The sequence below is a fragment of the Zootoca vivipara genome, chromosome 17, assembly GCF_963506605.1.
Source record: "Zootoca vivipara chromosome 17, rZooViv1.1, whole genome shotgun sequence".
Taxonomy (NCBI): domain Eukaryota; kingdom Metazoa; phylum Chordata; class Lepidosauria; order Squamata; family Lacertidae; genus Zootoca; species Zootoca vivipara.
This window is the reverse complement of record NC_083292.1, coordinates 16,392,544-16,408,728: the sequence shown is the minus strand read 5'-3', so window position 1 is coordinate 16,408,728 and position 16,185 is coordinate 16,392,544. Positions and strand designations below refer to the sequence as shown.

Below are 16,185 nucleotides of genomic sequence, written 5' to 3'. Positions count from 1 at the left end.
CTGGATGATAGGGCTCCTTCAGGTATACAGAGCCAAGGCTGTTTAGGGCTTTATAGATCAGCATCTTGTGCTGGGAGTCATGAAGTTACAGGGGCCTCTAGAAAAGGCCCTTAAAACAACTGGGACTTCATAACCAATTTATGTCATGTGAAGAACTACGAGGTCTGTTCTCCCAGTTGTGGGCAGTCACTGCTATTCCATCATCCATACTGGAGTTTGACTGTATGGATACACCTGTGCTGTATTTTTCTGCTCCACCCATCTCCCCAATTTTTCTAATCTGGAAGGTGCACAAGTATTTCTGTAGCTTTTTTTGCAGGGGGAGGGAGAGAAAACCCAGGAAGTGCATGAGAGCAAATGTTACCAGCTTTAGTTATGTTTAACAAAGGGTAAAACAGAGGATTGTGGGTTTTTCATAGGGACAATTGTAGGTTTCATATTTTAATTAATACTCTGGTGTTTTGCAAGAGTGATATTTACTTGACATGTAACAGAGAGTAGTATGAGAGGTGTTCTGCTAGAGTTCTATTGGTTTTATTTAAAAGTCAAATGTGTGCAATTGCAATTTGGGTCTCCAAGATAGTTCCACATGTGCCCTCTGCTGAAATGGTTTCAGACACGCCCACTGCATGTGGCAGCCAGTGGAAATAGGCAGCCTCATGTCATTTTTGCTGCCAGAAATGAAACAGCTAGGCTACGCTCGGGTGAGGAGCAAACGGAAGTAGGGGTGTGGCAATCAGGAACGTTCACTAGAACATCAACAGATGTGACAAACTCCCCCCACATGCTGCAAACAAGTTTCTACTCCAGTGGTCACTGTGGATGACTAATGGGTTATTTTCACTTATCAGTTTTTATCTGGATTGGCATTTTTATGAAAACAATGTGTAGATGCTGCCAAAAAAAAATTGTGTAAGCAACACCCAATTCCACAATACGCTCCCATCTGAAAGCACTCAGGGATATTATACAGTATCTGAGCAACTTTTATATTACTGTAGTGTAAATATTCTGTTGATTTTTCTTCCACTACAATACCCGGCTTGACCAGTAGGCTTTGATAAACCCAGGAACAGAAAGGAATTTAAAAGCTGTATTTTACACCAGCTTCCCACCTGCACAAAAGACAGTCACCCACTGATGAGTTACAGAAACATTTAAGTATATTTCAAAACAACACAACAGGCTGAGCCATACAGGTTGCTCCACTCCTTTACAGCACCTTCCTGCAGACAACCATTAACGCATACTAGTTCTCAAGCTCATATCCCTTCATTCAGAAGGAGAAACAAAAACAATGTACATTTTCCAAACAAAAGAAGTTCAAGTGGCAATGTTTTACAGTATTTCATTACCAACACTTCCCTAGTAAAAACTGTAAGTCATAAAAAAAGATTTTATTGAATAAGAAAGGGGGGGTAACAAGGCTTCCTACGAAAGACTATATCCATCCATTTTGGAATGTAAACTCTGAGCAGAAATAAAGAGCTCAGTTCACATTTTTAGGAGTCCCTGTTGGGTGCAATCAGTATGGCCTGAAGGGAGAAGAGTAGCGTGGCGATCCCCTGCTTTGGTATGGAGAATCGCGACTCCTTGAACCAGAACGGGAGCGCGAGTAGCCATAGCTGATGCTTCTTTCAGGACAAACTCTGATATAGGATGTTTCACCCTGGAATTTAAAACAGAGAAAACCCAAACATTGGCATAACATCCTGTGGTCAACGTTATGAATGAATGAATGCCAAAAATGAAGATCAGGAACCAATGTACAAGTGGCTCGAGGCTGGAGATAGCTTTTTTTCCATATACACGCAAGTAGGAGTCCGTTTACTGCTGCTGCCTTGGGCCAGCTCTGATCTGGCCCTTGAGGGTCTACAGATGAAGGCCATGTGTTACATAACAGCTAGTACGGTGCAGGTATTAGTAAGGCAAACACAGCCACGTTCTGTCCTCATCTAACTAAGAGAAGGGTGAAGATGTCGGTAGTTTCCAACTTTTAACTGCCAGAGGGAAAGAGATGTAATCTAGTGGAGTCCTTCAGCATACTTGGGAGATGCCTTGGTGAACAGTCTCACCAGCTCATCTTAATTTAATTGTATCTCAGCAGCTCAGGTTCTGAAGGGAAATCCCACAGCAAGCAGCCTCCAGCTGTGACAGAGAGGGTGGTTGCAGCAGATGGAAGAAGGTGGTTGCAAGAGAGGTAGCAATGCCCCAAGACTAGGAAAAAACTGGTTTATGGCAGAGACATCATGAGACCACCATAGGAAGAGGTTCCATGCATAGGTGGGAAAGACTGCTATTGTAACCACTATGGTTACTCATCAGCATCTCTGGGGAGAAGCGCTGCAGTTTGTGGATGCAAGCTCTGGCTGCCAAGGCAAAGGTGAGCTAAGCTTATTCAACAGCCAACCACTAGCAATCTCTGTTCAACTCTTGGTCTGTTAAAGGGAGAATGGCAAAGCAAGTCAACTCGACTTACCTAGACGAAGACAGAGGCAAGTAAATCCAAATGCTTATTTTTTTTCCATGTAACTTAGGAATGAACCCCAGAAAACCTGGCCTTGGCTGTCAGGGCTCACACCACGCCATCATGGGGCAGGTTTCACAAGGCCTTGACCACTCTTAAGCTGGATTCCTAACATGCTATAAGGATTACCATTAGCCACCAATTCCGAGACTAGTGCTAGACTGTGCCCCCGGAGCCTCTTGAGAGCATCACAACAGGACACGTTAACGCATGTTCCTCCATGACTGGCACAACGCACATGCTCTTCACCCACAGGCAGGGACCCACCTCATGAGATCGGAATTTGGTGTCATCCAGTTTACGCAGTGCGTATTCCATGTCTTCCTTGCGGAGAAACTCTACCACCCCCATTCCATCTTTCTGTACATCTGCATAACATACATCACCAGCTTCACGCATATGATCCTTCAGGTCCTGCCAGCTGCCTGATGGAGGAAGCCCTGAGCAGTGAGAACACAAAACATAAGAGACTACGTAAAGAGATGGCACTTGCGGCTTAGGCTGGGCCGGGAAAAGCTGCACACCCTGGAATGGTACCTCCAGTGGGTCTGAGACTCCATCCACCACTTCCACAGACTTCCTGCTTATTAAGGATCCAAAGAACAGCAGTTAAGTTCCATTCCTGAGTGGATGAGCCTTTCATTGTCAGCAAGGTGGTCCCCTAGGTAGGATTCAGAGTTCTGGGCATTGAAAGGAATCCTCCTCCTGTTGGTCCAAGGTAAACTTAACATCACCCCTAACTCTGCCTGGACAGCTTGTACTCCATGTACGACTTAAGATACTCAGGATCAGATTCCCATCCAAGAATGATAGTCCCCTTCTAACAGTATGAGTTTGGATTCCAATTTGTGTCCTTGGGCAGCGAAGCAAGGATACCTGTGTTTAACTATCAGCATGATCATTAAGTAAAGGCAAAGGTAAGTGGCTCCCCTGTTCCATATTGCATTCTGGAGATACTAGAACACTGCTGCTCCTAGCAGTTTTCAAGAACGCTTCACAATACTCTCTAGCAATTCATGTTCTCCCATTCATGCCAAACGTCAAAGAGATTCCTCCAGATATCCTCCCTGCCCTCCCAGGCTTCTGTGGTTCAACACTTTTGTTTTCAGGTCCTGATGCAAAGCTGAGGAGATTGCAATTCAGTAGTTTCCTCACAGGGAGCAATCACATTTTTAGCCAGGATGCCACAGTAGCATGCAGAGAAGCACCAAGATAGGTCACTGTACTTTATTTAAGCAGTACATGGGAATAAACATGTTGGTTTTTTAAAAAAAGTTTTGTTTTAAGTGGACCATTCCATAAAATTGGTCAGGGAGTGCTGAGTTTTCTCCAGAGATTTGATCGCCATGGCAAAACCTCCAAAATACATCCACTTCTCTCCAGTAAGAGGTACTTTCCACCTGTCTCGCCCAACTCACTAAACAAGACACCTACTTCAGATATGGTAATGTTCCTGAGGGATCCACAAGGTTATTAACTGAGGGATCTAATTCAGGTTATTTTCTCTCATAATAAGCAGAAATACTGCACAGCAGCAGCAGCTCAGGCAGCTCTGTAATACTCATTTTTTTTGTCTCAGAGAATCATTTGCTTTTGAGACCCAGTCCTCCTGGCCCTGCACACTACAAGGATCTTCTTCTTTCCCTTCACCCTCCCAGTTGCCCATTTCCAAGTCCATTGAGTTCATGCCTGCCTACAGGTGGAGATGAGATTTATCTTTTGCTCACCATTCATTCACGAAGTTGAACTCCAAAAGCAAATTACAATAGGCTTCCTCCGTTAATTGAACCAGAAAGCTGTCTTCTCCTCTCGCAGCTCTGAAAAAACTCCTTCACAGGAACAGTTTTCTTATTAAAGAAGAAACCCTGTATTACGGAAGCAAGAAGCTCCTTCTCCCCAATATAACAAAACATGTGGCATGGCATCAGGATGGCTCCCAGCCAGTATGAAGTATGGAAGGCAACATACCTGAAACAAGGACTCGGAATTCAGAACGCCGTGTAGGAGGGCCATTCCTCCCACGAGGCCCCCCACCAAAGCCTCCACCCCGTCCTCTGGAAGGTTTGGGAAACTCAACGCGTAGGCGACAGTGACCATAATCGTAGCCATTCCTCCCATAAATTGCATCTTCTGCATCTCTGTGAACAAATAATATATGCATGAATTTAGCATTGCCCAGACAACACAGGAAAGGTATGAAAACAAGAGAAGAGTCTTTTGGTATCTTAAAGACTAACATTTTGTTGCTCCTTAAGGTGCGAAGAGGTACTTTGCTGTGTTTGTTGCAATAGATTAACGCTCTGGAAAATGAGTAGTCCTCGGAACTATTGTACTTTGAAACTTAACTATAGAAATATTTATATATAGTAGGCTGGAAAGAGTGGAGAGGTTCCCAGTTTCTAAGCTGGAAGATGTTAGCACTTGACATTTATGAGTGATAAAGTTGTTTCTAGCTTTGGACAAAAGTCACAGGATGAAACATACTGACTGGACACAGTATTCACCATCAGGATTCAAAATGTTACAAACAATAAAAAGAATTCAGAACATTTCTGCCTTACACTTACAACAACAGTTAGCATATCATAGCACCAGGGAGTTCATATTTATTTTCCGAATGCCAATTACTATGTTGACTTGCCAGTCTCCCTGGAGTAAAATCAAGAAGGTGGCAATCAGGTTAAAAAACATTAGTGCCCTAGGCACTGTTGCTCCAGCTGTTTCAAAAAGCCATTGTCAGTTACGCAAAAAAGGCTACTTTCAAGAGATACAGCAAAATGAAGAAGTTTCTCTATACAGTGGTACCTCTACTTACGAATTTAATGCGTTCCAAACGCACATTTGTAAGTCGAAAAAATTTGTAAGTCGAATCCCATAGGAATGCATTGGGAGAAAAAATTCGTAAGTCGAAGCAACCCTATCCAAAAATTCGTAAGTAGAAAAAATCCTATCTAAACTGCATCCAAGATGGCGGACGGAGCTCCATTCGTAAGTAGAAACATTCGTAAGTAGAGGTACCACTGTATGCTTCTGATGAACAAGAATGCCATCAGCAGACTACTTTCTACAGATCAATTAGCAATGTACCAAACACTACTTTAGGAACCCCTGCAGCCTGCTTCTTATGCCAGCATATTTTTTTTGTAGTTAATCATCATCTCTGATGTGGTCACCCAAAAAATCCCTTCACTACACCACTAAGGGGTCGTGGTTGTGACTTTTGTGTAACTGGACTAATTTCTGATGCAGTCCAATCCTACATTCCTCAGATTAAGGATTAATGGTCTGTTGTCAGTCATGTATGCTGTGGTGTTGAGCTACGCATTGCATAAACTTCTATATTTGAAGAAAATGACTAAAACATACTAACAAGAATTTGCCAGAATCAGAACAGTACATATTTGTAAAGCAGATTTAATATATACACAGTTCTGCAAAAATGAAGGAAACACCCCTTCCATAGGATTTATTGATGTTTTAAAATATTATATATTGCATTTTGTTGTTATATTTAATGTGAACCACATTGTGAAGAATTTTATTCTTGAAAAGCAGTATGGAAATTAATGAATTAAAAATTAATTCATAAACATAAAGACTCCATTCCAGGATTTAGAAAGAAAGAAAGAAAGAAAGAAAGAAAGAAAGAAAGAAAGAAAGAAAGAAAGAAAGAAAGAAAGAAAGAGACTGGCAACCTACTAAAGATGCAGTGATCTTTACAACATCTAGATCTCTCACTGTATAATATTAACAGCAGATGAGCCATTCCACAGTCCATTTTACTACTCCCCCCCCCCGAATAATCATTTATGAATTGGGAAAAGGCACTATCTTATCCTCCATCTTGTTTCTGTGCGTGTTTTTAAATATAATTGATTTTAAAAAAACCATGTCACTTTGAATTAGGCAGGATTTGTATCCTGAAAGGCAGAATACAAATAAACTGAACCCAAGGTGTGGTTTGAAGCAGAGGTGGGGAATCTGTGGCTCCTCCACTGCTGTTATTGGACAGTCCTAGTTGCAAGACGCAGCAGCCAAGGATGGTGGAAGTTGTAGTCCAACAATATCTGGAGGGCCACAGTTCCCACCCTTGAACTAGTGGCTGGTATTCTTGCAAATAATATTGGTCTTGCAAATAATATTGGTCTAGGTGCATCTGATCCGCCTATGTTGGGGAAGGGTCATACCTCAGAGGCAGAACACCTGATTTGTATGCAGAAGATCCCTAGTTCAGTCCTTGACATATCCAGTATGTCCTGTCTGAATCCCTGGATGCTGCCAATCAACACAAGCTGGGGCTGAGAAACCTTTTTCACACCAAGAGCCACATTCCCTGGTGAACAACTTTTCATGTGACAGATGCAAAAGTAGACACGCAGCAAGTTACCTTCCAACAGTTTGCCATCTCTACACAATCTAGTCCAACAACATGTGTTTTGGTGAAGGCTGTAGGCTGCATTGGATACAATACAGGGTCTGCTCACTGCCTAGATGGGAGGCTGCCTGAGAAAACACCACCAGGTGTATAGGGCGGTATATAAATTCCAATAATAATAATAATAATAACAATGTGTGCCACCTTGGCTTCCATGAAGGAAGCAAGGTGGGAAATAAACACAATACATTTCATATAGATTATTTTAGGATTGTAGGCAACTGAGTTCTACTTAGGGAAACCCTTTGAAACGGATGGACCCAATGCTAATCACGCATATCAATTTTAATGGATTTTATCCATTGCCAAACTCAATAGCAGACCCACTGAAACTGATGGACCCCATACAAGTTATGTCTGTTAATGGGTCACATTTTATCTTAGTGCTACTCAAGAATAGCAGACCCATTGAAATTAACGGACTGTAGGGCAGTCTCATTTCTGTAACTAAATTGTTTTAAGCTGTTTTTAATACTATTTCAATTGCTGGAACCTTAGGGGGAAGGGTGGGTAATGATAATGTTATTCGGTATTTGAACAATTGGTATTAGTAATTGTATTATAAATTGGTATTGTTATTATGAGGCTATAATTGGATTGTATTTGAAAACTAATAAAAATTATTATCATAAAAAAGATAATGTGACACTGTAAGGCAATGTTTATTTTTATTAGTGAGGCTGAAACCATTCCAAAATAAAATATCTATCAATTTCAGGATCATATCCAATGTCAATCCTACACAACAGTACTCTAGACCCGCTGAAATTAACGCAAACTATCTTGGGCTCACCCATTTCAACGAGTCTACTCTCTGGAACATAGCGAATGCTGGATAGCAACCCCCTTATAGCAGTTATTTTAAAAAAATAAATCTGAAAACCGTCTGGGTGGGTGGATGCGGGTGGGTTTGCCTTATAGCAGAAAGCCGACATGTGACGCGCCAAAACGAACCAAATAAAAATAAATTTTAAAAAGGCGGGAAAGAAGGAGAAGGGGGTGAGGCGGGGCTTGCACCTCACCCTGCCAGCAAGATGGAGACCCCCACATTCACAAAATGCCAAAAATTGGGGTTGGGGGGTCCTCTTCTTTCTCCCCCCCCATCATCCAGGCATGCTTGGGAAAGCCCCCCCAAAAGCCCCCCCCATTCTCAAATATGAGAGATAATGTGGGGGGGAGGGGTTCTCTCCACCTCCCGCCTGAGGGAAACCGGGAACCCACCCGACCCGCTCCCCATCACCCACCGGGGGTCCTCGAAGCGGACGAAGGCGAAGGGGGCGAGCCCGCGCTTGCTCTTCAGCTCGATGTCGCGGATGCGGCCGTACTTGTAGAAAAGCTCCTCCAGGTCCTTCTCGCGCACGTCGGCCGGCAGGTTCCCCACGTAGATGCGGCCGTCGCTACCGCCGCTCCCGCCGCCCCGGCCGCCCCCTCCGGACATGCCGGCCCCGCCGCCTCCGTAGTCCATCATATCCCGGCCCCAGCCCCCAGACATCCTTCCGAATCCCTCACAGGCCGCTGCAAACGCCTCCGGGGCCTATAGTTAGTCAGCCAGCCAGCCAAGTCAGTCAGCCGATTCGGCCTCGGCCCCCGCCCCCTCAGGCCTTAACACACCGCAAGGAGCAACGTGACGGAGGACAAAAAATGAGGAGCAGGGAGGGGGGGAACCGCAGCTTAAAGGGGAGGAGGAGAGAGAAGCGGAGCGCCACCGAGAAGAGATGGGGAAGTGGGGTGGGGGTAGAAGGAACGGCTCCTATGCAAGCCCTCACTCCGAGGGAGGGAGGGGGGAGCACGAAAGAGCCACTGGATGCGCATGCGGCGGCTGCGGCTGCAGTTTGCGCATGCTCAGGTTTTGTCCGCCAAGGGTGCCTCCAGCGGGGTGGGCGGGGATATTTTAGCGGATGCGCACAGTTAAATACGGTGATGCCACTTGTCAGGGCTTCAGCCCCAAAGGATCCTAGGAAGTGTAATTTGTTAAAGGTGCTGGAATAAATAACCATACGGTAGATGCCAGACTGGCTTCAACTCTTCAGAGTTCCCTGGAAAGGGAAGGATTGACCGTTAAACCTCTCTGAAATTGTAGCTCTGGGAAAAGGGAATACAGTACTGTATAGGGATCTTGTGGGCATCCTCTGTCTCGAGAGTGCGCCTCCGGGGATGAAGTCAAACCGCTGTTTTAGCAGCACCAAAGTGACCTCCGGGCACGAGCTTGGGCAGTCTGTATGGAGGTACTGGGTGTGAGCATTTTCACCCCTCCCGTTCTGAAAATCTGGTGATATCTGCTGTTGGGAGGGAACAGTTAGGAATTGTTACTTTGTTGTTTTTCATTCCTGACTCTGCTCTCTGCCGTGTGCTGTGTGCAGCTTAATATCTGCTGTAGATAAGATGGCTAAGTGAGAGGCTATAACACTCGCAAAGCCAGATCTGTAAATACAGTATGCAGTAGTTAATAGAAATAAATGAGGAATGTTTTGAAACCTCTACAAATGCTTCTGCTGTTTACTGCTGATTTGGTGCTCATAAAGCCCAGTTATGAGTCCATGATTCCCGGGTGTATGCTGAAAGGTGTTCCAGACGTCCTGCCCAGGCATAGGGGCCTAAGAAGACCTGGACAGATCTTGGCATTTACCAACACTGAGCTGCCCAGACAGGAACCACCCCTCTCCCGCCTCGCTGATGTGGTCCAAAGGAAATCGGAGCAATATGTTTCAGCACCTTTAACAAACTGCACTTCCCAGGATTCTTTGGGGGAAGCCATGACTGCTTAAAAGCGGAATCACAGTACCTTCCTGTGCATGGAAAGCCAGCTTAGCTATCACACTTGGTGTCTGCATTGTCCATCATTGATTTATTGCTGGACTTTTGTCTTCCTTTCTGCCCACCAAAACGTCAGCAAAACCACATTAAGGAAAAGGCTGTTTCAGTGGGAGAGATAGGAACAGCTGTCCAAACATTGGGGCCTGAGTTTTTGAGCTTTATTTTCCTCTTCCCTCCTTGCTCTTTTTCTCTTGTGTGTTGTATTTTTGTTCGTTTGTTCATGTTCGTTTGTTCATGTAAGCCTGCAGGTAGTGTCTTGTCTTGATTTCATATAAGCTGCTCTGGGAGCCTTTTTGGGCTGAAAAGCGGGGTACAAATGCTCTACATAAAAATAAAAAGGCAAGCCTGTAGTGCGTGTGCGCGCCCCTTTGGGGCCTAGTGTGTTGCACATTTCCAATAAGGATGCCTGCTAATGAGCTGCCCTTAAGTAACATAATTGAAATCTCAAGACAGAGTAGAACATCCATGATCAAAAGTAAACATTTCCAGCAACACTTGCTTCAGGCCCTGTTGGGGATGCTTTCTGTTATGTACACAATCCTGTTTATCCAGCAAGTCTGGTTGAAGCCTTGGTAGACAGCATTTACTCAAGGCAGATGAGATCAAGGTGGCCCCCATAAACAACCTTTTAAATATGTTCCAACTTGATTTTAGCTTTTATTGCTGATTTGCCTGCCTTGTTATTTTTTATGTTGTATGTTTTGTTTGGGCTCAAATTTAATGAATGTGAAGCTTTGCCTCTATAGGCATCATTTTAAAATTACTTTCGCTGAGCCACATTTGCAGCTTTAACAGTTCCTTGTGCTGCAGCTGGGGATGGGCAGTAGACAATGGCAGGGCAGCCATCTGCTTTGCATGTGTTATAATAATTTTTAGGTCTTATAAATATATAATAAATGTTCACAAATGTACCAACCAAACACATATATAAATATATAAACCACATGTCTGAAACCCATAGGAAAAGTCCTAAAGCCATTTTGACTTTCAGTCACCTCAAATATTTCTCTATGGAATAAAAAAAAGATACACACACACACACACACACACACACACACACACACACATATACATTATATATAATAAATGTTCATAAATGCACCAAGCAAACACGTACATAAAAATATAAACCACATGTCTGGAGCAGCACAGTCCTGAAACCATTTTGACTCCCAAACTGACCAAATGTTTCTCTGCAAGGAGGGAAGGGATGAGGGAACCTTCCCATTGTCTCAGGAATTAAGTGATTACCGACTCAAAGTAATGGCCAGACTACCTGAAAAGGCAATCAGATAAGGCATTATCAGACAACCTGGCAGACAGGAAAAACAACAACATTCGAATTTCTGTTGTAGACCGCCTTTTCTGTGATGTAGGTATGATGTATCTGGGGGGTGATCTTGAGTTACACCCTTTCTGTGATCTATGTATGAGATTTCTGGGGGTGGTCTTGGGCTCCAGGGTGCGCAATTTAAAATGTCTATACTGCAGGCACACCTTTGTTCCGGGTCCTCCTCCTCCTTTCTCCTGCATGAGAGGAAGCACCCTGTTGCAACAGTTCAATAAATGCCAGGCTTACTAGCTGCTTTGCTTCTCAATATTCTCTGCTTGGACTCTGTTATTTTCTCCTACCAATGGAGAACCTACAAAGGACTCTATAAGGGCTCTTGTACACCCAATAAGGGAATAAGGGCAGATTTTGTTTACAACAGATGGCGACTCATGAAGGGACCTTCGGTTGCCCGGATTCTGGGGGCGAGGAAGGACTAGTGATCCAGTGCGCACCAGGCTATTTGCCAGGAGGAACCACCAGTCCTCCAGCGATCCCAGGGTCTGGAAATAACTGGAGTTCCAGCAGGGCTAACCAGAGGAAACAATGCTTGATCAGGTCGGCCATAAATTAATCTAGTAAAGATCCCGGGATCTGCAAGAGCAACTCATGCTGAAGTGACAGTTTAAGGACAGCTTAAGGGGGAAATAGTGGGCGGGATTCTCTGAAACACCCAGCAACCAAGATTCTCAAACTTAACTTTTCTATCCTTTGCTGTATCTTTTGCTTACAGTCTTCACTCCAAGCCTTCCTGGCAGTAGGTACCAGTAACTAGGAGGGGGAGTGGAGAATGGGAGAATTGGGGTTCTCCAGCTGCCCTAATTGCCCTTAGAGAGGCAATTAACTGCAAGGGGAGAACACCAATCAAACCTCTCATTCCCTGTCACTCTGACAACAAGGGAACCTGAGACCTAAAACTTTTTCTCCTTCCCAAGTAAGATGCCCCAAGACTGGTCCAGGCGGCTAGATTTGATAGCAAGTGACTTGGGTTCTGTTTCAAATTTCCCTTTATTTTGTAAATGAAGACGCCCCTCCCTCATGGCGACTCTTGTTGGGGATGACCTGTGAGTGTGAGAACGCAAGTGTGTTTACAATTCCTTTCTGTTCTATCTGGAGCACCCTGAGTTGGCACTGGGCTGCCAGGTGTCCAGCAAAAGGGACTAGTTTTTCCCCATAGTGTGTAAAACACAGGAAAGGTTGATGGGACCCCTATGGTAAAGGAAGGGAGAAGGACTTCATGCCACTTCATGCCACTCATACAGTTTAGTAGTCAGTAGAGAAGACGGAACGACTGTCAGGTCAGGAAAGACCTGGGAAAAGGCTAGCACGTTTTTGTTTTAGTTACAGGTAGGTAGCCGTGTTGGTCTGATGTAAAATAAAATAAAACTTTTTCCTTCCAGCAGCACCTTAGAGACCAACTAAGTTTTTTATTTTTGCATGCACATGAAAGCTCATACCAAAATAAAAAACTTAGTTGGTCTTTAAGGTGCTGCTGGAAGGAATTTTTTTATTAGGTTTTTGTTTTGTTTTTGAAAACTGGGATCCCAACATTCTAAGAGCTCTAACCGCCAGACTCACGCAGGAGGGAAAGCTAGGTCAGCACTTTTCCTCCAGCGTGACAAAATAATAATAATAATAATAATAATAATAATAATAATAATAATATGTTTTTTTGTACCCCGCCCATCTGGCTGGGTTTCCCCAGCCACTCTGGGCAGCTTTCAACAAAGATTTAAAATATATTAAAATGTGTAAAACTTCCCTGAACACACATTAAAAACTTCCCTGAACAAGGATGCCTTCAGATGTCTTCTAAATGTCAGGTAGTTATTTATCTCTTTGACGTCTGATGGGCCGGCGTTCCACAGCGTGGGTGCCACTACCGAGAAGGCCCTCTGCCTGGTTTCCTGTAGTTTTTTGCCTACAAAATGAAACGATCAACAGAGGATACCGTGGAGATTGCCCTCCAAGCTGTTCTTGCACATTTGGAGCAGCGGGGGAGCTAGGCCAGACTGCTTTTTGTAGATTTCAGCTCAGCATTCAATACCATTCTACCGCGACGTCTGATAACTAAATTGGGAAATCTGGGGCTCCCGCTATCACTCTGTGGGTGGATACTGGACTTTCTCTCAGATCGCTCCCAGAGGGTCCGGTTGGGCCCTTATATGTCTAACATGCTTAGGACTAACACAGGAACACCACAAGGATGCGTGCTTAGTCCGCTCCTTTATACTCTTTATACGTATGATTGTGTCGCTGCCCACCCTAGAAATAGGGTCGTCAAATTTGCAGATGACACAACCATGATCGGGCTCATCTCTGATAAGGAGGGTGAAACTGAGTACAGTATAGAGATGAGGTGGAGCGGCTGACAGAGTGGTGCAGAGTCAACAACTTGCTCATAAATACAAAGAAAACTAATGAGCTTGTGGTGGACTTTAGGAGACAGAAGAACGAGGTCCAGCCACTTTTGATTGACAGAATTTGTGTGGAGAGGGTAACAATGTTTAGATTTCTAGGCATTGAGTTACAGGAGGATCTGTCCTGGAGTGTTAATACAATTGGGCTTGTGAAGAAGGCGCAGCAGAGACTGTATTTTTTTTAGAATTTTAAGGAAAAACCATCTTCCACAAAAGCTGCTGCTTGCCTTCTATCACTGTGCCATACAGAGTGTGCTCACGTACGGTTTATGTGTGTGGTACGGAAGCTGTACTTCCCAGGACAGAGCAGGGCTGTGTAGAATTATTAAAACAGCAGAGAGCATTATTGGCTGCTCACTCACCACCTTAGAACAAATTTACACCACCAGGTGCCATAGAAAAGCACTAGATATATCAAGAGATCCAACGCACCCTGGTCACCATTTCTTTCAGCTCCTGCCATCGGGACGGAGATATAGAACAATGCAGGCAAGAACGAGCCGTCTCAGGAACAGTTTCTTATCTAGAGCGATTTTGGCCTTAAATGGAAAGCCTGGACTTTGAAGTCATCTTATTTTACTTGTTATTTTGTGTTATATTTACTGTTTTTAATTAGGTTTTTGTAATTTTGGATTATGCGGAATGCTTTATCAGAGTGGATGTAGCAACCGAGTAATTTCGTTGTTCCCACAAGGGGACAATGACAATAAAGATATCTTATCTTATCTTTTGCTTCTCGCAGTGAGGGAACTGCCAGAAGGCCCTTGGTGCTGAACCTCAGTGTCTGGGGCGGGCTGAACGATGGGGGTGGAGAGGCTCCTTCATGTATACTGGGCTGAGGCCATTTAGGGCTTTAAAGGTCAACACCAACACTTTTGAATTGTGCTTGGAAACGTACTGGGAGCCGATGTAGGTCTTTCAGGAACGGTATCATACGGTCTCAGCAGCCACCTCCAGTCACCAGTCTAGCTGCCGCATTCTGGGTTAGTTGTAGTTCCTGGGTCACCTTCACGTAGAGCGCATTGCAGTAGCCCAAGCGTGAGATAACTAGAGCATGCACCACTCTGGCAAGACAGTCCGCGGGCAGGTAGGGTTTCAGCCTGTGTACCAGGTGTAGACCGCCTTTTCTGTGATGTATGTATGATGTTTCTGGGGGTGGTCTTGGACTGCAGGGTGGGCAATTTAAAATGTCTATATATGGGCGGGCCCACCTTTGTTCTGGGTTCTCCTCCTCTCTCCTGCGTGTGGGGGAGCACCCTGTTGCAACAGCTTTTTAATAAAGATCAGGCTTAACTAGCCACCTTACTTTTCACTGGAATCCTGTCATTTTACTAGCCAGTAAGGGCTTACAATAGTGCTCTGCCTGAGGTCCGGGCTCCCTCCCAGAGAAGGACCCATTTTAACTCTTAATACACATGCATGACCGCTGGGAGGAATGCAGCAATAAGAAAGGCCATGGTGCATCTGTACCAGCAAAACCGGATGCCTTCATCTGCTCCAGCTGCAACAAAACATGTCTCTCCTGTATCCATCTCTACAGCCACAGCAGGCACCGTAAATCTCTAACAGTTTGACTTCAGTCCTGAAGGTGCTCTCTTCCATTGTTTCCAAAGACAGATGGATGCCCACCAGCTGACCCTTGACTTCAGAGCATTTAACAGCATTAATCCCTTACCAACACAGATTGTTGATATTCGCTTGATTGCACAGTTAAACTATTGAACTTGCTCCAGCAGGAGACAGTGATGACCACTTCAATGGCTTTAAGAGAGGATTAGACAAATTCATGGCTACATTCTGCTTCCAAAGATGGAGACAGTAATGCTTCTCAATACCAGCTGCTGGAAACTGCAGATGGGGAGAGTGCTCAGGTCTTGCTGGCCATTTTTCCATAATGGGCATGTTATGAGAAAAAAGCTGCTCCTATTCCATTATGGGGTACCCAAGAGCCCATATAGAGTCCTTTGTAGGTTCTCTATCGGTAGGAGAAAATAACAGAGATCAACCAGAGAATATTGAGAAGCAAAGCAGCTAGTAAGCCTGATCTTTATTAAAGCTGTTGCAACAGGGTGCTCCCCCCCCACACACAAGGGGGGGGACCCCCGAGCCATGCACGCAACAGAAATCTAAGTGGGTTGTTTTTTTATATTGTCTGCTAGGTTGCTTGATTGGAGGACCTGGTCACATACCCTATTCATATCTTAAATGTGCCTTTGAAAGGATTTGTGAAAGAGACAATGGGGAGACTTCCCATTTCCTTTGACCTTGCAGAGAAATATTTGAGGTCATTTTGGGAGAGAGAAAATGGTTTCAGGACTTTTCTGTGGGTTTTCAGACATGTGGTTTACATATTTGTATGTGTTTGCTTGGTACATTTATGAACATTAATATATACGGTATATAAGACCTTAAAATTATTATAACAGGCATCTGGTGGATCATTGTGAGAACAGGATGCTGGATTAGATGGGCCATTGGCCTGATCCAGCAGAGCTCTTCTTATGCTTAATTCCCAGACAGTGTGAGAACTGTCAGTTCACTCCTACGTTCTGCTTTCCATTCTTGAGCCAGTTGCTGGTACAGTATATTAAAAAGTTCCACTCAAGCAGTTATTGATGTGTATGTTATTTGCAGTCATACCACACTTATGTGTCACATG

At 44.3% G+C, this 16,185-nt stretch overlaps 1 protein-coding gene across 1 annotated transcript; it reads right to left on the bottom strand.

Moving 5' to 3' along the window:
- Positions 1 to 439: 439 nt before the first annotated feature.
- SRSF9 (serine and arginine rich splicing factor 9) lies at positions 440 to 8,762 on the bottom strand. Its single transcript, XM_035099134.2, has 4 exons — positions 8,207 to 8,762; positions 4,496 to 4,665; positions 2,795 to 2,967; positions 440 to 1,669 (listed from the first exon to the last, which is right to left on the bottom strand). The coding sequence occupies exons 1-4, from the start codon at positions 8,452 to 8,454 to the stop codon at positions 1,526 to 1,528; spliced, it is 735 nt and encodes a 244-aa protein (XP_034955025.1). The 5' UTR covers positions 8,455 to 8,762; the 3' UTR covers positions 440 to 1,525.
- Between the last annotated feature and the right edge of the window lie 7,423 nt (positions 8,763 to 16,185).

Excerpts from the sequence above, each read along its gene's own strand:
- SRSF9 (XM_035099134.2), bottom strand. The coding sequence starts at position 8,454 with ATGTCTGGGGGCTGGGGCCGGGATATGATGGACTACGGAGGCGGCGGG. Across the intron at positions 4,666-8,206 it reads GTCCGCTTCGAGGACCCCCG|AGATGCAGAAGATGCAATTT; the intron begins GTGGGTGATGGG and ends ATTTGTTCACAG. Across the intron at positions 2,968-4,495 it reads ATTCCGAGTCCTTGTTTCAG|GGCTTCCTCCATCAGGCAGC; the intron begins GTATGTTGCCTT and ends CTCACTGCTCAG.